The 27,164-nt window shown below is 34.0% G+C and overlaps 1 protein-coding gene across 1 annotated transcript in view; it reads right to left on the bottom strand.

Annotated features, from left to right (window-relative positions):
• The window catches only part of LOC106467701 (glutamate decarboxylase-like), a 79,949-nt gene that overhangs the window by 34,693 nt on the left and 18,092 nt on the right, over positions 1-27,164 (bottom strand). Inside the window, exon 2 of the mRNA XM_022395899.1 lies at positions 15,428-15,664. Coding sequence (XP_022251607.1) covers positions 15,428-15,664 — 237 coding nt within the window. The remainder of the gene's footprint in view (positions 1-15,427; positions 15,665-27,164) is intronic.

The raw sequence follows: 27,164 nt of genomic DNA, 5'->3' as shown, positions 1-27,164 counted from the left end.
ATTTATATAGATTATATTTTTATTTTTATTTAATAATTTACATACATTTTTTTTTATCAGCGACTGTAACTCATTTAACAATACTTCTAGCACGTTTCATCGTTCACTGTTTTGTTATATTGTTGTATTCAGTAATTATATTATTTTCAATTACTATCTTTTAAAACTAGTTTTATGATTTCTGACGTTCAAAGACCTCGGAAAAACTGTAGCCCGAAACGTCGGGTAGAATAAAAAAATATTTATTCAAAAATTATTTGTCGCCTTCCTTGAATATGAACATTTTGGATACGCTCGATAATCTGGGCTTTTAATATCTGTGGAGTGTTGATTAGAGATGAAATGTGAATTCATATCACTGTATATAAAACTTTAAATTGGATAGGATTTATATCTGTCGTGCTTAAGTTAAATTTATGATGACTCCTTTAGTAGCTACAAGTTTGGAAAAGGAAGAAAATGAATACAAAACTTGAGTGAATACCGTATTTACGTCGCGTTCGGTGCGTAACGTAGCGCGTTTAGAGTTACGTTCTCTGCTGATGTTATTAAACCAAACGTCAAGAGCAAGCAATCACAGCGCAGCCCACAACAGGCGTGCAGATTAGATTTACAAATTAAATTTCTGCACTCAAGAATCTATTCATTCTTTGATAGCATGGCGAGGGGAGAGAGTAGGGGTGAAGATCAAAGTTCGAAAGCCAGGAGGGGGGTGTAAAAGGGATTTACCATGTGGAAAATATGCCTGGAACTAACTTTCTGTGTCATTTTTACCCTGTAAGCCGAAGTTGACTTATGGATGCATAGTAATGCAATAGAAACAAGGCTTATTACTAATTTGTGGCTTCTCCAAATAGGCCCACTTCGTTGTAAATTAATAAAAGAGAAAGCGTTCTAAACGTTAATTTAGCATTATGTATTAAAGCTCCCATTAAAAAAAACTTGAAAAATAAAGAAAAATAATTATATGAAATGGAAATATGTGAATGCGAAGCTGTTGTTAATTAATTTACTGATGGTCCCCAAATTGCCCATTCCTCACCCATCATAGCAATCCACAAGAATTTCACAAAATAGAAAACACCTCAAACCTAATGATTTCGACTTAGTAAATTGTTTTCTTTCTAGTATTCCATTAAAATATTTGACATTATTGAATTTCAGCAATAAAAAACAAAACAAAACACAAAAACTCGCGTTGTTCGATGAAATATCGAAGAAGAGCCATCTCGAATATCCAAAATATCCATAGTATTTCTAATAAGACATTTATCAAGCCAGAACATTCATGCAAACATATCTTTATTTAAACCTCTTGGTGAAATACCTCAAAGTTGATGTTTTATACTGTCGTAATACAATTTCAGTTTTTTCAAAGCTTTCTAAACTCTATACAGATATATATTACTATTTCTGTTTTATAACTTTAGCTGAAGATTGCTTAAAGTTTAAGCTTTCACATAGAAAGTGTTACCCGTTGTCCTTTTCGCTGATTTATTATGTTTAAACCTCATATTACCGACCCGTTTTTATGATGATGGATCCACATATTAGATCAAATTGAGTAACTTTGTGATGATGGGATCCACATATTAGATCAAATTCAGTAACTTTGTGATGATGGGATCCACACATTAGATCAAATTGAGTAACTTTGTGATGATGGGATCCACATATTAGATCAACTTAAGTAACTTTGTGTTTTTCTTTTTACAAAACTCAGTTTAAAGTTTGTTTCTTTGTTGAATTTTGCGAAAAGCTGCTCGAGGGCTATCTGCACTAGCCGTCCCTAACTTAGAAGTGATAGATTAGAGGGAATACAGCTTGTAAACCCACCTACCACCAACTCTTGGGCTATTCTTCACTAACGAAAAACGGGATTGACCGTCACGTTATAACGTCCTCATTGCTGAAATGGCAAGCATGTTCGGTGACGGAATTCGAACCCGCGACCCGCATATTCCGGGTCAAGCGCCCTAACCAGCAGGCCATGGTCAATCCAAAGAACTGAAGAAAATAAACTGGGCAAAATCCCTTTTTTTTCAATATAAGATACACGGGAAGCCCCAACAATAATTAGTGGTATTATTTTTAATATTGATGGTATTTAAATTTACACTTTCTAAGAGATTTATACTTAATCAGGAACCTGGTGGCCAACAAAGGTATGATTCTTCAAGTAATTTGAAGCATCAAAAGTTTAGACATAACATGTTCGAAAGGTTAGTGGTATGACAGATGGATCGTCTCAGCAATTTTATGATTACTCAGTCTGCGACAACATCACCGTATGTTTGATTTAATATTCTAATAAGTTTGTGACTATGGGGCAAAAATGAGGTGCTTAGACTAATACTTCACGAACAATTCAACTTTATTTAAATTATCTAATAAAAATACAGTGCTGATATTTTCATAAACAAGGCAGCAAAAGTTTAAAGTTTTAGAGGTGAAACTCTGGTTCTTATTTTCTTTGGCCTCCAGTGGCACAACGATATTTCTGCGGACTTACGACGCTAGAAACCGGGTTTCGATACCCGTGATGGGCAGAGCACAGATAGCCCATTGTGTAGCTTTGTGCTTAATTAGAAACAAACAAAGAAACTTTATTTTGCATTTCGGTGTAAAAAAAGACAAATTATAAAGTTTCAATAAGCGTTCTGTCGCGAAATACTCGATTAACTCTTGTAGATCCCCATTCATGTTATCCCACTGTGAAAATATGAAATAACAGAACAGAAACTTTTAAAGACGGGAGCGTGATTTTCATGGTTTATTATTATCTATCTAGTTTTAAATGGATTTTAATAATATTGTTTAATATTAGATTCTAACGCATTGCTGATAATCTCTGGGCGCGAGTTGTGTTTGTTTGTTTGTTGAATTTCGCGAAAAGCTACTCGGGGGCTGTCTTCGCTAGCCGTCCTTAACTTAGAAGTTATAGACTAGAGGGAAGGTAGCTAGCCAACAAAGTCCACCTCAAATTATAGGGTTACTCTTTACCAACGAATAGTGGGAATGACCGTAACCTTATAACGTTTTTACTGCTGAAAAGGCAAGAATATTCGGTGAGGGGGATTCGAGCCCGCGATCCCCAGATTGCGAGTCGAGTGCCCTAATCATCATGTCATACTAGGCCGTCAAGTTGTGTTCTGCAGCTTTTCAATTGTAGCCTGTAAAACGGTCTTTGCTGTCGAACAACAAACTTGCACGAAAAGCTGTATATTGGGCGTTGTCTAAGAATTTGATATTTATCTACGATTTTCTTTTAAGGTGAATTTTGGCGGTGTACTCAACACAGGAACTAAGTTATGTACAATCTCTTCTCTTTCTGTTGGTTGACCTGAAGAAGGACTCGGCATGTATCCCGAAATGAAAAAAAAAAGGGCTCTATGTCGAGCCATTCATTTGGTCGACCATTTAAACAAAGGCAGGGAAAGTCAATAGAAAACTCAGTCCATAATTTGTTCATAATATCTGATTGATCAATTTGTTTTCACAGTCGTGAGCGCAAGTTAGTTACAATAATTTAGTATAGCTACATTGTCATGAAACTATATGTAAAATGTAGACGACAAATGTTGATTTGAACACTATGATCTTCATTAAGTAGGACATAACAAAGCAAAGAGGATGAAGGTGAAAATAGATAACCATCTAAAGATTTCTTTTAAGCCTCAGATAAAATTCAATAAACTGTATATCATTCTCATATAATTTCTAATATTGTAATCCTGGCATTACCGGGGGTTACTTTTAGCGAATAGAAAACGTCTGAGAATTAATGTGTGAAAGCTAATATGGATAAGGGTAGTTACGAGAAGTTTAATTTCAGTTTGGTTTAGTATGACTTTTTTTTTACCATAAGTGATCAAGACATACTGTAACAATTGATTAATATCCGTCTTCTCGAGAAGGGCTATGGGCTTTTCTAATCTGCTACACTGTCGCGGGTCGTATAATTGAATTGGTTTTACATTTTCAGATAAAACGTTTCTTTTATAATCAGTACAAGTCCTCACGAATGAAAACAAAGGTTTGGATTTTGCTATAAGATATTATTCCGAAAACTCTGAAGAAATACGTACATAGTTGATTAGTTTCATTACAAAGAACACGCTAGTTGATGCAGAAAAAAGTGAACAAGCAGAAGCGGCATACCTTAGAGCAACATATTTCTCTTAAGCCACTGCACAGTAAAATGGTCTGTTAGTCTACACTGAGAGAGAGAGAGAGCACGAAATACAAGAATGTCTGGTATTAAGGCGATCAACCATGTGATAGCAGCTAAATGCACGGAGTTCCAATCGGATAGCCCAGTGTGCAGGTCAGAGAAACTGCCAGCCCTAGTAACCAGTGGAGCGGTTGCAGTTGCTAACTGTTATCTGTGTCGATTCACTTGCGCTACCGAGGCTTCGAAATCAATGCACCCTGTTCGGTGACAGATGACGCCGCCAGCAATAGCGATTAGCCAGCAAGCTGCAGTATGGGACATTACAAACTATAGCTGCCTGCAGCTACAGATATTTCATGCTTTTTTTTATTGAGAAATGGAGACAGGGATATTATCCCCGGCAGGCAACATAAAACTAGTTCCAAGGACATTATCTCAGACCAGAGAAACAAAGCAGTAAAACGTCTACATTGAGCATTAAGGAGCAGCTCCTGCTCATTAAAGAGCATTTTCGGTGTCAGAAATGCCTATAAAGCTTATATTGTTCCAAATCCTCTATACCTTTATATATATATTAAGTATGGTGTCGGTTATGAAACGTGTTCCAAAAGTTTCTTTTTGTCAAAATAAACTTGGACCTGCTGTCGAAAATGTTCGCAGCGAGAACAATAAGAACCGTTTATTTTTATTAAGTTTAAAAATGAAGCTAAAATATTAGACTGCAATTGTTTGAAATTATTTTGAAAATTTATTCCATCAACATACTCGTTTCGTTATCCCTAACTCGGTAAGATTAACTAAAAGTATTACTGAAGAAAGCTTTCATGCCATATAGTTTTTCGTAGGGCCGAGTTTTGTTCAAGACTTCTGTTTCTTTACTTTCGTTTTTTGTCCACTAGTGGCACAGCGGTATGTCTGCGGACTTGCAACGTTAGATAGCCCTTTGTGGTGTAGCTTCGTGCTTAATTAAGTAAGTTTTAGTTTCTTTGTAGGTCCGAGTTTTGTTCAAAACTTCTGTAGTTTTCTTTTAATGAAACCTCACAACTTATAAATAACAAATTACATTTTTAAACAGTTAAATAAGAAGACATTTTTAACAAAAACGTTAATTTTATTGAACGATATGGATTTTTTAACACTGCAGTAATTAACAAAAATTAAGAGTGGAAGTTAAACTGCGTACAATTAGGTTTTTGTTGTTGTTTGTTATTAAGCAAAAAGTACACCATGGGCTATTTGTGCTGTGCCCACCACGTGTTTCAAAACCCGATTTTTATCATTATAAACTTTAAAACTTTTCACTGTGTCAGTGATGGTTGCATAGAATTAGATAATTTTGATATATTATATCTTTTAGAAATAAGTTGTATAACAGATAAATTCTTGCATTTTTGACGGCATCTTTTGTTTTAGATAATTTGTCTGATTTGTTTGAAGATTAAATAATTTCATTATTTTTTAAACGTTACCAAACCTTATTGCTGTTTCTTCCTACATGACACAATATTTGTAATAAACAATTCAAAGTCCCCAATGAAAATTACTTATAGTTTGTTTAATATAACCTAAAATATACGCTTAAGAGAACATGATATATCTCCACAATCTCAGAATATCTTTTTCATATCTTAACCACATGTTAAGTCCTGTCATCATATATGTGAAAATGTTCCTCTGCGTGTAGCCTAATGGGAGCTGGTTGCCTTGGGTGAAACATTGTATGACACAGAGTTAACGATAGACCATGTTTTATTTTGATAAACTAGAGGTACAGGAATTATCCTATTTATTTTAGTTGTCATAATTTAATAATATATTTACCTTTCAGAAGTTGAAACTAGAAATGCTGACTGAACTCTGTAAGCGATTATAAAAACATTAAAAGATGGTAATAATTTGTTTTCCGAACGATGAAATATTAGACTTCATTGTCAGGAACTGATAAACTCTAACAAACCCAACATGGCGACTATCGTGTTATGATAGCCGAGGGACTTTTTGAAAGAAGTTATTTTTGACTCACGTTCTCCTGAGCTCGCTTAATTCCCCGAGTTCATAGCCGTAATTATTTTCTACTTATTCCGCATCAGAAAACAAGATAGCACGGCTTGGATAACAAATAGAGAGGGATTTTATCGTATAAGTGCGATGGCAAGGGGAATGGGGCGAGGTAAAATGTATTAAGCTGAACGGCTCTTCCACACGTGTAATAAAACTCCAGTTACTTGGAAACAGTGTGAAAAAAGTAGTGAGTTTTACATTTAAAAACTGAGGAGTTTGTTTGTAAAATAGTGCTATCATAGATAATATTAGATATGATTTTAGTGTGATACAAATATTTCCATGACCTCTTATTTACTTAACTTAGAATGCAAATCGAGTGAGGTAAAGGACCTACGTTGAAAAATACCCTGATTAACAAACAGCTAGGAAGAACCACAATATCACGATCTATTGTACGCTTCATCTTTTAAAGTTTATTTTAATCTCTCTTTTATCAATTTCTAATTATAACAATGGAAATTTACCTGAAACACACTAACATAAAGATAGTAGTTTCACATGAAAATAGTTGATTTTAGGAGGCCATTAAATAGAATTGTTTCTTGTTTAGTTTTAAATTCACCCTATCACCCTATTATGGAGTTAAATGTTTGTTTGTTTGTTTTTGATTATGCACAAAGCTACACAAGGGCTATCTGTGCTCTGCCCACAACGGGTATCGAAACCCGGATTCTAACGTTGTAAATCCGCAGACATACCGCTGTGCCACTGGGGGGCAAGAGTTAAATGTAAACCATAAAAACACATGAGGTAACGTTTTATTTTCCTTTATAGAATAATTCCAATAGATAGGACATGATAATTATAATAATTAACTCTTGTTAATTTGGTTAATATGGTTATTAAATAGGCATAATTTTATTGAAATATAATAAACAGATTTAAAGTGATAATTTCCATCGTACGATTGTGGCTCAGTGGTAAGTCTAGGGGCTTTTCAAGCTAAAAACTGGGTTTCGATAACCACGGTAGGCAGAGTACAGATACATGTAGTCCATTGTGTAGGTTTGTGCTTAACAATAAACAAACAAACAACAAAATCCAAAATAACTGATGGCTCCCTCTATTGTTATTTCCAGGGTTCACAATAGCGACACCGAAGTACCTTGTCTGTTCATTATCATAAATTTTTCAACTAAATTAGAACAAAATGAAAAAATGCCAAGTTGAGCTTTAAAAGATTCTGTGGGCTGCTTTCCGGGGTTCCTTGCCAAATATCAGAATGATTCTTCAAAAGAATTATAAAAATGTTCTCTCTAGATTTAATAGGAGCTATCTATTGAATTTCCTAAAGTTTCATAAAAACTCCATTAAATTATTACGGGTCCCCTATGTTTCTGTCAAAGCAAAGTTATACCTGGCAAAAAATGTGTCAGAAGCACATCGTTGTTATTTTGTAGATGAACTCTTGTTACAAATTTCAAGCATAATTTACTGTTTTGTAATGCTTTGTAATTATGTGTCGCAAATTCCCAGACTGATGACATTATAGATGTAGTGTTATGGCTTACGTGATTATTGATAATTCAATGTTTGCTTCATAATCAAGAACAGATTAGGCTGTGTAAGTGGGCGTGTTAAGAATTTCATAACGTGTCTGACGTCAAAGCAAGTAATAAAATATAATTTCGAATTTCGAAAAGGTCGAGGGTTCGAATCCCCGTCACCGAGCATACTCATCCTTTCAGCCGTGGGAGCGTTATATTGTAACGGTCAATCCCACAATTCGTTGATAAAAGAGTGGCTCAAAAGCTAGCGGTGGGTGGTGTTGAATAGCTGTCGTCTCTCTAGTATATAACTGCTAAACTAGGGATGGCTAGCGCAGATGGCCCTCGTGTAGTTTTTTGCGGAATTTAAAACAAACCAAATCCAACAACTTGAAAAGGTGAAAAGTCTCTGTACAAGTTAATAAATTATTGTTCAGAAACTCTCTTCCTTTGGAATCAGCAAAGAAAACGAAATATTTTTCATCCTCGCATAGGTTTAAATCTAAGAAATCATAAAGGAAGTATTTATTTTACTTTCAAGCAAATTAATGTAGCTGTTTTAATGCCTATCTGAAGTGAAGATTCAGAAAACTGTTGTTGCTGAATATATGAAATATGAAACTACATTTATATCTCCAATAAACATGTTTTATGTTCCAAAAAATCTCTGCGTTATCTGTAAATTTGAAAATAACCATTTTTAAAGTCGATCATTTAGATCCGAGGAAAGCTTTAAATTTCAGTATGGAACTATTAGTTATTTATCATTTTTTAATTTTAAAAAGTTTTTGTTTGTTTGTTTTTTAATTTCGCGCAAAGCTACACGAGGGCTATCTGCGCTAGCCGTCCCTAATTTAGCAGTTTAAGACTAGAGGGAAGGCAGCTAGTCATCACCACCCACCGCCAACTCTTGGGCTACTCTATTACCAACGAATAGTGGGATTGACTGTCACATTATAACGCCCCCACGGCTGAAAGGGCGATCATGTTAGGTGTGACGGGGATTCGAACCCGCGACCCTCAGATTGCGAGTCTAGCGCCTTATCCACCTGGCCATGCCGGCCGGTTTTAAAAAGTAAGATGATGTTCGTCCCTCACCATGAGTGAAAAAACAAGTGAAACTAAAGAAAGCCTATTGCTTCACAAATAATTACAGATAATACATTAAGTTCCCTTCTGCGTTGCCTGTGTCCCCCATGGGTTAGCAATAAGTTTATAGACTTACAACGCTAAATACCGGAGTTATCTTCCTTGCGGTGGACAGAGTGCAGACAGCCCATTGTGTAGTTATGTGGTAAAAACAACAACAACAGAATTGTGTGTTTAATTATTTTCTTATGTTCACGTTACTTTTGAAATCTAAATAAGTTAGAATGCGTGCATCATGGGTAAATAAAAGGCTTAACTGTATCTATTTCTTCATAATATGTATGTACGTCACATCCATATTGTGAAATTACGGGTTTCTTAAAATTACACCGTACCGTGTGATAGTTTTGTACTTCGCAATATGAATGGTATTTTTATTTTTGAAAAGTGAAGTGTTAGGTTTAGTTTTTCAGTCTTAACTATTATGTGTATGTGGAACGGTTGACAGATCTTTTTCAGCCATTATTAGTTACGTGATTGTTGTGTTGTTGCCATTGGTGAGACTAGGGCCTATTTTAGGTATATCTTTGCATTATAAGAGTAATAACTGTACTAGATCGGCTTGTTCCGACCTCTTTACTTGTTCTGATTTTACTACTGATTTCAAGTGGGACATCCTTCCATACATGAGACTAGGGCCTATTTTAGTTATATCTTTGCATTATAAGAGTAATCACTGTACTAGATCGGCTTGTTCCGACCTTTGTGTAATGCTTGTTTTTCAGTTATATCTCTCTTTACTTGTTCTGATTTTTACTACTGATTTCAGAGTGGGACATCCTTCCATACCTGAGATTAAACGAAAATCCTTTCAAAGCTATGACATAACGTGGAGTCACTTAAGAAGTGGATAATTTCACAATGTGGATTGTTTTTGTTTTCTTATTGCAAAGCTACACAATGGGCTATGTGCATTCTGTTTACTGTGGAAAATCTAACCCCGGACCTTAACGTGCTAAGTCCGTAAACTTACTACTGCCTCACCTAGAGGCGGGGACCACATTGTGGATGCGTTAAGTAAATGAGTTCCTCTAAAGGTAAGCTTTAGAACTCAGAACATGAAAGAGTGTCATAAAGCTATTTGAGATTCATGACATACCATTAATAGTTTTGTATAAATACAAAATTAAAGCTAAAGATAACATCTAAAGTAAAATAAAACAAAAAAAAACAGCAAAGTAGAAAAAAAAACACCTTAAAACTACTTACTTCATTATAAAAAACGAAAAGCTGAGAGCTTCCAAAATACTTTACTTGATAGAACTGTAAACCGTATAAGTTATCCAATAGGATAAAAAAAATATTATATCAAAGTGATACCATTTCTCACTTAGTATAAAATATCATGAGTAAAAGCTGGTGTAATATTAAATTATGTTTAAGCGATACAACAGTTTTTTTTATCCTATTGGATAACTTATACGGTTTACAGTTCTATCAAGTAAAGTATTTTGGAAGTCTCTCAGCTTTTCGTTTCTTTAATACCGGTATTACCATTTCTCACTTAGTATAAAATATCATGAGTAAAAGCTGGTGTAATATTAAATTATGTTTAAGAACTACCAGGACTTTAATAGTTTTTCTAAAAAATATTATATTAGTTATCTCAGCAACATATTAGCTGCATAGACTGTAAATGTCAGTTAAGCATACGTCATCAGCTGCACATGACAGGACAGCACCGCCTATCTCTTGTATGGCGATATTTCTGCCAAGCACATCCAGTTAAATATTGTATCTTCCTATTTCACGTATCAAAAACAAGTACTACTTGAGTATTGTAAACAGTATAGCTTTGTAATCTTGAAACTTATTCACGTGGGTTGCCTCGGTGACCTCGTTTTAAACAACACTAAACAACCAATGGTAGACTTGCTAAAAAGACAACTAAGATTCTATTGGAGAAAACAATGGTGATTTTTCTATTGAATAGCCACAACTCGAAGTAAAGTAAGAAAGTTGATTCGTTATCAAACAACAGCGGTTTCTATTTTAACGCTTTAGCATCAGGTGGTGGATGGCTTTAAACACTTGGATCTGATAGGCAATCGTGTTGTATCTGTTACAAGTGAAGGTGTATAAGACAAAAACTTGTATGTTGTTCGGGTATTGTGCATAATAACCAATATTATCGGAGAATGTAGATAATTTCAGAGGCTGTGAAACAAGTTAGTAGCTTCCTTAATCAACGGAAAGTCCGCAGTTCTCCAAACATTCTCGCTAATGTGCATAATGGGCGGTAAATGTTCATATTTTCTAATCATACACATTCACCGTAACATATCAATAGGCTTAAAAATATCATGAAATGCCACATTAGACACATATATTTTTATCCAATCCTCTAAGACTGTTCATTAAGGATTGAAAATCAAAGGTGCGTTAAATAGCATAACACCCAATCCATCTTTTATCTACCACAAATCACTGCACAGGAAGCTTGTTAAAACTCGTCAGCTGGGGTGGTCCTTTGCAGCTTAAGCTCTTATATGCTATCTCTGTACAGTGTAAGAAACACAACTGTAAACTGGCTTAAACTCATTCTACTTTGTTAAAACTGATACGTTCAGTATAAAAACATCTTTGAAACTAATGTTTACTGGTTAAAAATATTCTACTTTGTTAAAAACTGAGATGTACAGTATAAATACATCTTTGAAACTACTGTTTACTGGTTAAAAAATACTCTACTTTGTTAAAAACTGATCTGTACATTATAAATACATCTTTAAAACTACTGTTTACTGGTTAAAAATATTCTACTTTGTTAAAATGGATCTGTATAGTATAAATACATCTTTGAAACCTATTGTTTTCTGGTTAAAAAATATTCTATTTTGTTAAAATTGATCTGTACAGTATAAATACATCTTTGAAACTACTGTATACTGGTGTGAAAATATAGGACTTTAAATAATTGAATTTTCTAATACCAAATAAAACATTTCATCCAATTTTCTCGAAAGTTCAGAAGAATATAAACCAAGGTTTTAATCGTGATTAAGTTCTGTCTACCAGAAGCTATTACTATGATACATGCTACTAAAAGTTTGGTGTAATTAAACGTATTTGTAAGAATTTAAATTGAACTCAAATGCAAGCATTTTTATACATCTGCTCATCGCAATACTGGTGTTATACAAACCAATGTATTCTTCTTCTCTTTATTCTATGACAACGAGTGATATTCTGGAATTTAAGGCAAATATACTAAATTAATAAATACACTATAGTTATTCAGTATTATACTAACAAGTTGTTACCACTTCTAATTTCGTTGAAATGATCAAACTGAAACTTTTCTGCGTTTTTCGATATTGACCACCATTATTATTTAAATAAGAAACCACACCCATCTCATTTGCTTCAAAAATGCTGAAATTGTATATTGACATTTAGAAATTCAAATCATCGTGTTTTTTTCTTCACATAGAATATTCCTTAAGTTGATACTTATAAAATACTACCGTCTTTAAGAAAACATATTGGTGGTTTTCCTGATACCTCACTTTCCTAGCGAAGATGAGTCTGATCATAAAGTTTCAAGTGTAATCTGAATCACATACAGCATCATCTGTGTCTCCGCTCTTCTAGCAGACTGTTATTAGAGACAACAAACGAGGGGCTTAGATGGAGATGCCGAGAGACAAATGATTCCCTTCGAACTGAGTGGCAGTTGAATGAGAAGTAATTGGCTCATAAATAACCCTGTCTCTGGTCCATGTCAATGACAGCCTCCATGGGCACTGGTCGGTTCTAGTTATTAAATCTGACTCTTCTGGCGAAGAGGAGAGGGCTAGTTTTAAGCCCGATGTGAATCATTTTTGTCTTCCATTTGCAAACCTTTTTTCTTTTAACCTAAACTTCTGGTATCAGAATTAAAAACAAACCTCTTTGATTATAAAAAATATAATTATCTTTGTTAGATATGTAACATCATTAAATATTATTACTGTTACAGTAACTTGAATTAAGATGCTTAAGTGCACATTGGGGATTAGGGTTAATCATAAAAATAAGATCATAACTCCAGCTTAATGACTTTATTAGCGCCTAACGTTTCGTCTTCTGTTTGGATGCCTAACCTTAGAAAAAAACAAAAACGAAACATATTTATACATAATTTGTGGTCTTATTTGTAAGTAATCGTATTTTCATCACAATAATTGAAATTAAAAAACCTTCCGTTTCTGTGTGATTTAATAAGTTATTGACAAATTTAGCAATGCATAAAACACACTTGTATAAACGTATTTCACTAGAAAAATAATGTATGAAACTTTTGTTTCCTCTAGTGAAACGTGTGATATTAAATAGTAACTATTTAATCGATTTTAGTCTAGTATTAGAGAGATATCTTTAGTTTTAATCCGTTGACGTTTTGCTAAACACATTTGCCACACAACACTGTTATAAACAATTATGTATCTAGTACGGTAATCTTAATTGGCTTACTTCCTTAATGTTATAAATATACTATTTTCCTTTAATGTGTGTTTTTTTATAGGAAAGTCACATCAGGCTATCTGCTATGTCCACTGATGGGATTCTCATTCTTGATTTTAGCGTTGTAAATCCGTAGACTTATCGCTCTACCAACAGCAGACCTCATTCGTTTGATACTGGAACTTGTTTTGGTAATACCAGTGCATTTTTATGTTAAATTAAAATAAAAAAAATATGTACACTAAAGAGGCCAACATTCGCGAGCAAATACAACATTCCAACATCGTTAAAAACACAGAAAAACCAAAAACTGTCTATATCACTGCTTGGGACCTGCAAGAAGGTATTTTTGTAAAAATCCCATGTAAGTTGGTTGACATACACATGAATAGTTCACAAAAACCTCAAATTGTGCTTTGCCCGCTGAAAATTTGAGCAAAAGATAACAATTCCAAAATTGCCTGTATTTCTGTTTCAGACCTGTGAAACAGTATCTCTTTACCAAATTCCGTGTAAATTGGCCGAAATACGGGGGAGTAATTGTAAAAAAAAACCTCTAAAATTATGCTTTTTATGGCATCTTGACCCCATTATAATTACAAAGTCCAATGTTTTTGTTTGTCAGCGTGTGTTACTCGTAGAAAAGTATCTTTGTACCAAATTCTATGTAAATTGGTCGAAACAAGGCTAAATAATTGACCAAAACCTCAAAATTATTCAAAATAGGCAAATCCAGCTTTTTCGTATGTCAATGTGTTGGGCGCATGAAAATTTATACTTGTTCCAATTTTCATTTTGATTGCTGTAAATATCACCGCACAGGAGCTCAAAATATACATTTTTGGGTTGTTTGACCTTTGAGCTAATAAAGTCCTTAAAAATGCCTAAATATAAAAAAAGAAACGTTATCTAGGCGTATTAGACCAAGGTATAATACCACCAAGATTCAAGTCAATCCTCCGAGAAATGAAGGAATGGCGGTCGATTGAAAAGTGTTTGGAAGAAGAAAGAAAGAAGAATAAAAAATACAAAACATAATTATGTTATATGGCATCTCACATTTGATCTGGAATATTATACTAAGTTCTTAAGAAATAAATATGAAAGTCTTAAAGTTATAAGGAAAATATGTAAAACGCCGATATATATATATATATGTGTGTGTGTAATGTAAACATAAACATTACTTAAGCATTTAATTTAATGTTTACATCAAATTATAACACATTCTCGCAGTCTTAAGTCTGTTACCTTACCTCTAAACAGTAAGCAACATATATTGTATCACTACAGCACGTAATTTAAATAACTGCTATTAAAGCAGCATGTTACTCGGTATTAACTGAAGAATTATGTGATGTGTTAGAACGTGTACTCCACAACACAACTGGTATTGTTGTAACCACCAACAGTTCAAACAGTTGAGCTCAACTACACAGCAACATGATAGCAACCAACAGCTCATTTTAATTTGTTCTACAATTAAATATCCACCAATAATATAGCTACTGATGCTTGAAACAAGATAGAAATTGTGTTAACTTAAGACTATTAATTCCCGCCAGTTCAAACTCAGAATTAGCAGTCAGATAATATCCTTACCAACATATAGAATGTTAAATGTACATTAGTTTGCCCTACTACCATATCAGGTATTAATTACACCAATTAACTTTTAATTAATAAATTGGTAACATACTACACCAAATTCTTAAGTGTATGTTTGATAAACAGCCCACCAATATCCACTTGCTGTATTTTGTATATCAACTTATACATAAGGTATGAAATACATAAACAGCCCACCAATATCCACTTGCTGTATTTTGTATATCAATGATACATAAGATATTAAATACATAAACAACTTGCCAATATCTACTTACTGTATTATGTGTATCACCAATACGTAAGGTATTACATACATAAACAACTCACCAATACATATTTGCTATATTTTGTATATCACCAGTACATAAGATATTAAATACCTAACAACTCGCTAATACTGATATTGTATGACTACAATCTCAAACAAATACCAGATATTAGCTATAACCAATATATAATTATTGTAAAACTAATGCTATGTATGAAAATAGCTTACCTGTTTTGACTTGATACTTAAGGCTGTCTCTACAGTCAACCAACAGCTGGTCTAGAGGTTGAGGATCATCTGGGATTTCCATATCCAGAAATTCTCTAAGTTGATGAGGTTGGTGAAAATCCACGACTTTGGTAGTTCGGTCATTGGACTTTTTTAGAAAATCCAGAATAATTTGAACCACGTGTACAAGAAACTCTTCAGTAACGTCATAACCATCTTTAGACAAAGGAAGAAGATCTGAAAAAAGAAGTTTTCAGAATTCTCAGTTAAACTGTTTCACATCAAAAAATCAACTTGAATTGCTGTTTATCAGTTAGTAAATAACAGGATCTGCATTCATAATAACAAAGGTAACTTGGAGCTTTGTTTACTTTTAACATTTACATTTATAATAACAAAGATAACTTGGAGCTTTGTTTACGTTTAACATTTACATTCATAATAACAAAGGTAACTTGGAGCTTTGTTTACTTTTAACATTTACATTCATAATAACAAAGGTAACTTGGAGCTTTGTTTACTTTTAACATTTACATTCATAATAACAAAGGTAACTTGGAGCTTTGTTTACGTTTAACATTTACATTCATAATAACAAAGGTAACTTGGAGCTTTGTTTACTTTTAACATTTACCTTCATAATAACAAAGGTAACTTGGAGCTTTGTTTATTTTTAACATTTACATTCATAATAACAAAGGTAACTTGGAGCTTTGTTTACATTTAACATTTATATTAAACAATCTTTAGATGAAATAACGTTTTCATGGTATTTTAATGAAATATTGGTATGAGCACAACATTTGAGATTGAACAGCGAATGATATCAAGTACATAGTACATATATATTTGTTTTATAGATGAATGATTAATCCTGACCTAACTTTAAGGACTAACAGATATTGTGTAATTATAACTTTCAGGTTTTCTTAAACGCTTATTCTTATCTTAATTATGTCTTACTTGCAAAGATTTTTACTTCTGATAATGTTTTTTCAAATGCTATACCAACTGACATTCTTCACGTTTGTTACATTAAAGAATTTATCTAATGAGTTAAAAAAGAAATCAAAGAAAAAATTAGAAATTATCTATGCACAAATAATATTACATTTTTATAGCCCAAAAATGTTCCTGTAATTATCTATATTTCTGGCGTCGCTATTTGTAAGGTTATGGGAAATATTATTTTTTACTAAACAACTAAAAGATTACTGATATAATTTTAAAATTATTATTAAGAACTTAATTTAAAGATATTTTATTATATATATTATCTTCATTTGAAAATGTACTTCAACATAAGGTGGCGTAGATCATACTTTCAGGAATGAATTGAATTAACAACTTCAAAATAAATCTTTCTTCAGAGCTCATTTCTACTGAACTATATTGGGATTATTAATAAAATATCTAAATAAGAAATAAAATATATCTTGAATAATACCGAGATTTTAGAGTTAAAATGGAGATTCTGTTGATCTCACTAAATGTAATTTCGATAATCCATGTACGTATTACTGGGGTTAAATAAGTTTGTTTGTTTTTTGAATTTCGCGCAAAGCTACACGAGGGCTATCTGCGCTAGCTGTTCCTATTTAGCAGTGTAAGGGAAGGCAGCTAGTCATCACTACCCACCGCCAACTCTTGGGCTATTCTTTTACCAACGAATAGTGGTATTGACCGTCACATTAGAACGCCCCCACGGCTGAAAGGGCGAGTATGTTTGGTGTGACAGGGATTCGAACCCGCGACCCTCAGATTGCGAGACGAGCGCCCTAACCACCTGGCCATGCTGGGCCTAAGAAGAAAAGGAAAGAGAAAGACAGAAAAAAGAAAAAGAGAAAGAAGAAAATGAGTGAAAGGAGAGGCTTGAAATAGAGAGAATAAGAGCACATATTGAGAAACAAGAAAAAGAGAGAGAGGGGAGAGACTAGAAATGAAAAGAATAAGAGCATAAAGACAGAAAGAAGGAAAGGAGAGAAAGGAATGACTGGAAATACAGAAAAAAGAATAAGAGCACAAAGAGAGAAAGAAGAAAACGAGTGAAAGGACAGACTGGAAATAAAGAAAATGAGAATACAAATTGAGAAAGAAGAAAAAGAGACGAGAAATAGAGAGAATAAGAGCACAAATTAAGATTGCAAAACTCACCCAACTCGCGACCCGCAGATTGCGAGTCGAGCGTCTTGACCACTTGGCCATATCGGGCGGATTAAATAAAAAAAAGTAAATTTTTATTGTTTTCTTGATGTATAATTTGGAATAAATTACTTTAATAACAATCAAGCTTATAAATAATAACACAAATAATCTACTTTAAGCATGCTATGAAATTTAAACGTAATCAGTGAGGGATAATATTTTTTTAAATTAATATATAATAAAAAGTTACAGACTTGTGTTTAATAATTACCATAATTGAAATACTATATTCTTTAAAAACATATTATTGCGCTGCAAATTTTTCAAGAATGAGGACCTTTCTAAAGTTTATGTTTATTTTTCAAAGTGATCAGATATTGCAAAAATTAAAAAATCAACATAATGTTTCAACCAAATTCAAATTATTTTAAATGGGTACCAGAAATATAAAAGACTCAGATAAAAGAAATAGAAATAATTTACTTTTTGCACTTTTGACTAAAGAATAGGTGTTTTTAAAAACGATTTTTTACATCATCTACTCGTTTTTTTATTGTGTGTGTGTGTTCCATTGAGATTAATGTTTATCTTATTTACACACACGCAAAAATTTTGCCAAAACGTTTTATCTGAATAATCAGAAGTATTTTTTTTAGGAAGCAACTAAAATCAAGACAATATTTATGGCCAACGTGACCATCAGCCTTCAAGGTGTTGATATTATGACGATTTTCAATCATTTAATCAGGGTGGGAAGAATTTGTTAAATATTTGCAATACATTTTGTTTTAAATTGGCTACTCTTGTATTAAACAAAACAATTTATCCTGTATATACATCTTTTCGTTGATACATCCAACCTGATTATTAAGGGCCCGGCATGGCCAGGTGGTTAGGGCGCTCTACTCGCAATCTGCAGGTCGCCAATTTCGGAACCCCCCCCCCCGTCCTACCAAACATGCTCGTCCTTTCAGCCGTGGGGGCGTTATAACGTGACAGTCAATCCCACTATTCATTGGTAAAAGACTAGTTGCCTTCCCTCTAGTATTTCACTGCTAAATTAGGGACGGCTAGCGCAGATAGCCCTCGTGTAGTTTTGCGCGAATTTCCTAACAAACCAAACCAAACCTAATACCTTAACCAATTGGCACGCTGAATCGATAGTGTTGACGTTTCAATAACAGTTGTAACACTTTTGTTTTGCAGTTCATCGTTTTGTTTTTTTATACGTACTCCAATTTCTTTTTTCTTGTTTTTCAACATAAACAACAATATATATTTCACTTATCTTGCTACATTACTTTTAATTACCTTTATTCATGTAAACCAGTTTTAATGCACATTCTGAGATCAATGCATTTGATTTCATTATGAGACAAAAATCAATCTGAGTTTAATAAATAACTAGCGGTAGTTCAATTTTTATTATCCCTTACAGTATAACCTGTTAAAAGAAAGCCAGATTTACTAAAAAAAAAAAAAGAATATTCCAGTATTTGGCGTTCATGCGGTGCTCGCTTTGGAGGCGTTTGCCGGTTGTGATTCGCTGCCTGTTGCCGGGTGATAACCGGCGTCCTTAGTGTTTGTACACCTCGCTACGCCTGTGATGATTCTCTCAGGGGAAAAGAAAAAAAAAAGAACACCGGGATTTATGTATTAAAAGATAAGTTGACAAACGTTCAGATTTTCGGCATGCACACACACACACACATGTATGTACACTGACCCACTCACACATGTACGTATGTTTATATTATTTGACAGTTCGTACCAGTAATCTGTATTAAATTTATTCAACCGTTTTTTTTTTCTTCTGTTGAACTATACACATTTCGATCCCCTCATATTTCCTTATCCGCTAAAACAAAATTGAAATATGATACGGATTAATGAGGTTCGTTTCATCTATGAACATGTGCAAACTTTCACATCTATTTTACATAGCGCAACAGCCCTCAACGGAACAAAAACGTACTTTCAACTAATCCTCGCTTCACCATCTCTGAAAAATCAGAGCTGATTTTACCAACAGTTTCAACCTCGAATTCAGCCCCAAGAGACAGGTTGTTGAGTTAGTGATGAAGAGCCTAAATTGTCGTTACCTGACGCCGTGACTTCGGTGATCACTCTAGCGGGACAGCGAGGCTTTCGTCGCCGGTGAAGCTCGTTTTCAGCCCGGCTTAACGCATGAAACGACTCGGGGATTTCTCCCCTAGTTAATAAGGTAGCCGCACAAAGGTGTCGCGTTTCGTTATCTAAACCATCCATTCGAGTGGGTCGTAACTATTCCCAATGTGCAGTCATAAGGTAGACGTTTTTGGAGTTGTTATAGATCAAGGAAAATAGACTTGGAGAGCCATTTTGAACATTAAAAAAATGCGCCATATTTTACAGCATTATTGAGTTTAAAATTCTAGCCACACATTTCAAGCAACCCGAACATACAAACAAGATTCTATCCAACAATTAACGTCACCCATTTCAAGCAAGCCGAATATACAAACAAGATGCTATCCAACAATTAACGTCACCCATTTCAAGCAAGCCGAATATACAAACAAGATGCTATCCAACAATTAACGTCACACATTTCAAGCAAGCCGAACATACAAACAAGATGCTATCCAACAATTAACGTCACACATTTCAAGCAAGCCGAACATACAAACAAGATGATCTTGTTTGTATATTCGGGTTGCTTGAAATGTGTGACGTTAATTGTTGGATAGGCTATCCATCAGTTAAAATCACACATTTCAAGCAACCCGAATATACAAACAAGATGCTATCTATCAATTAAAGTCACACATTTCAAGCAAACCGAACATACAAACAAGATGCTATACAACAAATAACGTTTTGACATAGAAAGTAAGATATTTTTGCAACCCTATTATTGATGTCATCAAATAAATTAATAAAAGTCATCTTAAGTAAACTAGTACTTCATTTTATTGTACAAAATGAACATATAAATAGGTATTTTGAAGTAAAACGAAATTAGTGCTAACTCTTTGGAACTTAGTGTTCTTATTCTATTTATTTGTCCAAAGGTTATACGTAGTACAGGAATAAATAAATAAATGATTAGATATTTAACCCAATTAATCAGTTTCATTGACAGAATGTAGCCCCTGCGTAGTATTGTTTTGGCAAAGGTTTGAAGACAAACAGAAAATAAGACAGTAATCACCTTTATATCATTTTATTGATAAAGTGTTTAGTTAGTAAACTAGACACCTAAAAGCTTTACATATAGACAGAAACTGCCTAGGATAATCTAACTCCAACGCTATTTCGGACTCCATGTGGAGACGCAAGGAAGACGTCGTCAGTGTTAAGAGCCTTCATGTAGTTGAAGGTGTTAAATAATGTCTCTATATCTTTACATTTTGTAAAATTATATTTCAAATTATAGGAAACGGAACAAAAACAGATAAGAATGTTCAAGAGGGATTAATAATCCAACGAAATGTGAGGTCAATATTACACCGTCTTCAACGTTACTGAACTTTTTAACGTTTATTTACCGTCACACTGCTCTCGCGCGAACATGGCCAGCAAATGTCTCGTTCTAAGTAAAATAACCGATGCTTATAGAATACGATACTGTGTTTAGGTGTTATACAACGAAACGCCACTGCCGTTACATCTGATATCCTCATAACTTCTATTAGTTAACATGAAGTAAACATTACCCCAAAAAAACATCTCTGAAAAGAAAAGTACGCGATAGTTTCCCGTCATTGGCTAATAAGATTATAGAAAATTATCAGTTTCCTACTTAAAACCTAATCAATAGTGGAATATAAAGCTTATTTAGTTTGTTTTGAATTTTGCACAATGCTACACGAGGGCTATCTGCGCTAGCGGTCCTTAATTTAGCAGTGTAAGACTAGGGGAAAGGTAGCTTGTCATCACCATCCACCACCAACTCTTGGGCTACTCTTTTACTAATGAATAGTAGGATTGACCGTCACATTATAACGCCGCCACGGCTGAAAGGGCGAGCATGTTTGGTGTAACGGGTATTCGAACCCGGTATATTTAGTAACTACAAATGATATAAGTTTCGTGTATTTTCCAACTTTTCGGTTTATCCCTTCTTTAGATAAAGCATATTTAGTAACTACAAATGACATAAGTTTCGTGTATTTTCCAACTTTTCGGTTTATCCCTTCTTTAGATAAAGCGATTCCATTGAAATGAACTTAACAACAAGAAAAAAATGTTATTTCTAAACTTTTAATTTAAAACAAAAACAAAGAATTATCTTCATTTGGTTAGAGTGATATTTTGTACAAACAAGAATAAACTCAATAATTTGAATTATTTAGTTTTAGAATAAAACTAAACTCCGTTGCGTCCGTTTTACTATTAGCCTTTAAAACTAGTTTCTCGATCATTTATCATACAAACTGCAACACCGACAAAATATTAAAAAAAAACACGATAGCCTACATTGGGCAGTGATTTATTACTGTTAATAAGTAAGGACAAACTGGTTCTTCTGGTAGCGTCCTTCTACACAAAACTAACTGTTTGTGAAGATGCCCTGCATAGTTTCAAAAGAATATGATTGGCTGTATTAGAGACGGTCTCAGAAACTACCAAATATTGTATTTTCAAACATTTTATAAACAAAGAAAGAAGTTTTAAACATAGTATTTCATCGGAGTTTGACAAACACAATTGTGAACTGGAGTACATGTTGTTTCCTACATTTAATAATTCTCTAAACTCGTTTATCATCAAGAAAAACGGCCCCCAAACAACCAGCCTCAAACTTCCGTGAATTACTTTAGGGTGGCAGTTTTCGGAAATGAGCACACCGTACGTTTTAGGCATAGCGATAACGAAGTATCATCTAACAACCCAACATTTCCGGCCACACACCAATCTCGTGCCTCTTCAGAGGCTTATCTTCAGCGGCCTGCGAAGCGCGGTACCTGCGCCACATGGTCGAACTGATAAGTCCAACTTGCCTTAGCCGTTTGATGCAGTAGTAAACAGGAACAATAAGGCGAAGCCACTATTTCTAGTGCTTACACACCACTTTCTCTTTAACAAAGCCTCTAGCAGTCTATCTTCATATAGTTCGACCATGAAACAGTGGTTATATTAGTAAATGAAATATTTTGAAGGCTTTTATAAGTTTATTATAATGGCTTATGTAAGTAGAAAATAACTTCATCGCCAATTTGGCGAAACAATGCAGTTTTCCACCGGCGAGTTGTTTTGGAAAATCTAGCTTCTCACCGTTGAAAAAGATAATAAGATGAAACACCACTGCAAAATGTTTATTTGGATAAAAAAAAAATCGTTAAGCAGTGCGTGTAATATTTTCCATTAAAAGACAGTGTATTGTAACGGTTTATGAGTTAGTTTGTGAAGATAGGCGGGAAAAAACACAGATCCTTTAGTAGCCTTAACACTAGTGATTTAAGCCGCACGTGAAGAACGAAACTGAAACATATATATATCTATTCAAAATAATAACAAAATAAAAAAGTAAGTATTGTTTTTGTTTCGACTGTTCTTATCTAACAAATATTATAGAATTGTTTAAGTAACTGATGCAAATATTCTGTTAGTGTTTTGAAGAGAATTTTGGAATTAGAAAGTGAAGCTACTAACTTTGCCGGAAAACCGCCTTCACAGGCACTTTCAAGACTAAAATTGTTCATTTCTGAATACTGTAATTATTTATCTGTAACTTGAAAAATTAAGATCAGAACTTTAGCACAAGTTCGTGAATCAAACAATAGGTATAAGTCTGATGGATAAAATTACTATTATTATTATAGTTGTTTTGATGAAATAGTTTACACTTATGTGTGGTTTATTTTAGTTGTAGATGAAATTACACCATATTTTATGGGATTTTATGTTTGGTAATTTTATCTGAATTACTACTGTTCAACATTCATAAAACATTACAACAATATTTCTACTTAGTTTCGCAATATTTTCTTTTAATGGGATCTAAGAGGTCAGCGGATTTGTACTAATGACGCTTAGTTAATCCTCTTCTGATATCCGTGTTAATCCGTCATTATCAATGGCGACAACTTGTTATGACCCTCGGATTGACTTCTTTACTCGGACCACACGTCCAGAACTAACATCGAAAATCTTCGTAAAAATAGATTCTGTGATGCCTTCTAACAAATTATATTTGCGTATCTGACAAAGTAAAAACTTTGTTGATTTACAATTGATATTTTAGAGCTTAACATTATTGTTATTATGTTTACTTTTTGAGACAAAAGTAATTATACAGTTATTTTATTTGAAACGGTTTAATTTCTAACGTTTCACTCTGAAACAAACAATAATTACGTTGGTTTCGATTGTCTTTGTAATATTTTCTTTAGTACCAACCGTATAATATTAACTGTGCCAGCCGTATAGTACCAACTATATCAGCCGTGTTGGACCAACTTGATAGTAACTTTTGCCTCAACCTTTATATACTTTTTAAGCTTTTCATGGTTTAATTGTCATGGAAACTTACATTATTATCAGACAAGTTGCTTCATCTTCATTCCCCCCCCCCCAGGTTCAGTTTACGATCCCGATGCTGTTTTCCAAGTCTTGAGTTGGGATATGCCGTTCAACACGCACCGCTGTGGTGGCCTTATAACATCGCTGTTCAGTTAAGACTTGTAGCATAATTGGTAATCGCTACTAGTTGATTGCCTTATCTCTAATCAGTAGTTCAAAATTAGGGACGATTATGTCTGAACCTTAAGGGCCTTCGACCCGACCTTTTGACCCATGTATCGCATAAGATGACGTTCAGGTTGAAAATAATAAATCCATTCAGTTATTACAAATATAGCATCGTTTGTGAAATTACTGAGTTTTACTGACTAAAAACTATGTTTGTAAGAATTAAGAAATTCACATCCAACATGTTAACCATTAGACCACACCAGGTCCAGTATCTAAATAATGAGTAATAATGTGCTTTAGAAGGGATTGTTAAAAAACAATTAATTCGTGGTTTTCACTATAACGAAGAATCAGCTGTGGCAGTATTAACCAAGAAACATCTTTTAGACACACTTGAGGAAGGCATGATGGCAGCAAACATCTAGAAACTTCGTTCCTGAGCCGATTCTATCAAGACATGTTCTCTTTCCAGAAAAAACAAACAACCAGTGCAAGTAGTGTCCCCCAGTGGGACAGCGGTAAGTTTACAGACTTACAACGCTGAAATCTGGATTTCGACTCTCCGTGGTGGACACAGCAGATAACTCATTGTGGTTTGCTCTAAAAACAAACAAACAAACAAACCAGTGCAAGTAGTGTCCCCCAGTGTGACAGCGGTAAGTTTACAGACTTACAACGCTGAAATCCGGATTTCGACTTTCCGTGGTGGACACAGTAGATGACTCAATGTGGTTTGCTCTAAAAACAAACAAACAGTGCAAGTAGTGTATGTATAGATTCAACAGTGAATGTACGTTATATCGGATAAAATACAAATCTGAGAAAAGCAAATATAACTTTTTTATAAAGTCAGTTACAAGGAAAAAAGTGTTTCATGAAGATACACTGAATTTGGTTAAAATCTCTAGCGAAAACAGAAAGTTTCAGATTACAGTCTTGGATGAAGTTATATCAACTTTTAAAGTCGTGAATATAAAGATATAACAGAAGTTCAGTGTGTATTATTATGATGTGAATGCCTTTTGGTGGCAAAGCGTGATTATAATCAATGATATTTATCATAAGACTTGTTGTATTTTTAGGCAAGTTCTGTATTCGATCCCTTAAGGTTTTTTCTTGAGAAGAAGAGTGTATAGTGATATTTCGAAGACACTATGTCCGCCATATCTATTGCTGACTACGCGTTTTCCTTCAATACCAGAGCTCATAACGCGGATGGACAAAGCGTAGTTGAAATACGGTTATACACTGTTCCTCTCGGAATAATTCTAAGAGACCGTATAAAAAAAATAGTATTTAAAAACTAGATGGATTACCCGTACCCTAACGGAAGTTGTGTAAATTCGTGATTAATGAAAGGTTATCTTAGGACGCAAAAACGCCCATAAAAACCGCAAAACACAAATGTGTATGTATTTCTCGATGGACACAAAGAACCTTCTTACCAGATTTGGTGAAGATCCTTCTACAGGGGGCGAAGTAGTGGTAAAAAAAACGCAAAAACGCCCATAAAAACCGCAAAATGCAAAACTGAAAATTTCTATGTATTTCTCCGTGGACACAATGAACCTTCTTACCAGATTTGGTGAAGATCCTTCTACAGGGGGCAAAGTAGTGGTAAAAAAAACGCAAAAACGCCCATAAAAACCGCAAAATGCAAAACTGAAAATGTGTATGTATTTCTCCGTGGACACAATGAATCTTCTTCCCAAATTGGATGAAGATCCTTTTAAAGGGGGCAAAGTAGTGGTAAAAAAACGCAAAAACGCCCATGAAAACCGCAAAAGGCAAACCTGAAAATTTGTATAATGGCTGAAGACGGCTTGAATGGGTAATGAAGAAAAACTTTAATATAAGTTTAACATAACAGCAAATGTACAACGTTTCGACAAGGTTTTGTCATCATCAGGTACAAGTAATTTGTATGTGCCCCCGCATGAACTTAATAAACCTCCATATCAATTTTGGTGAAAATCCATCCATACCCGGCGAAGTAGTTACGTGGACATACAACAGACAGTATTATTATACTTATATAGATACAACAAGCCTAGTACTATTTATTGTCTTACGACAAACATTTTAGTGTGATTGTTTAAATGTTATGGAATATTTGAACACATGAACTTCAGTGTCAATGTTGAAAATAATTTCATGGTGTATTATATGTGTGTTTTTAAATCCGACCAATCCTTAATATGGGAAGCGTAATGCGTAAGTTCCAAGTTTTTACGCTCCTTTAAATGAATCACTCTCCACCATCTTTAAACAACATCTTACTTGCATCCATATCAAGAATAAAGTACAAGCTTAAAAGCAAGTTCTTGGTTTAAACAGAAGGTGCTGTCTATGGTTATTTCCTTATTAACTCGACCATGAAATATACAAGTTAGTTGCTTGTCGTTAAAGCGACACAATAAGCTATCTGTGCTCTGCCCACCATGAGTATTGAAAGACTGCAGACTTACAGCTGAGTTACTGGGGGAGGGGCCAAAAAGTAGGATTGACCATCTTATTAAAACACTTCCACAGCTGAAAGGGCGAGCATTGAAGGTGACTAGATTCGGACCCGCGATTCTCATTATGCAAGTTGAGCGACAAAACCTTGTCGAAACGTTGTACATTTGCTGTTATGTTAAACTTATATTAAAGTTTTCTTCGTTACCCATTCAAGCCGTCTCCAAGCATTATTATAATTTTTTGGTCACCATAATACATGATACAACGTAATAATTTGTTGTTCACCATAGTACATGATACAACGTAATAATTTGTTGTTCACCATAATACATGATACAACGTTATTATTTGTTGTTCACCATAATACATGATACAACGTAATAATTTGTTGTTCACCATAATACATGATTCAACGTAATAATTTGTTGTTCACCATAATACATGATACAACGTT

The sequence above is a fragment of the Limulus polyphemus genome, unplaced genomic scaffold (assembly GCF_000517525.1).
Source record: "Limulus polyphemus unplaced genomic scaffold, Limulus_polyphemus-2.1.2 Scaffold2711, whole genome shotgun sequence".
NCBI classification, from domain to species: Eukaryota; Metazoa; Arthropoda; class Merostomata; order Xiphosura; family Limulidae; genus Limulus; species Limulus polyphemus.
This window is presented reverse-complemented; position numbering and strand designations above follow the sequence as displayed.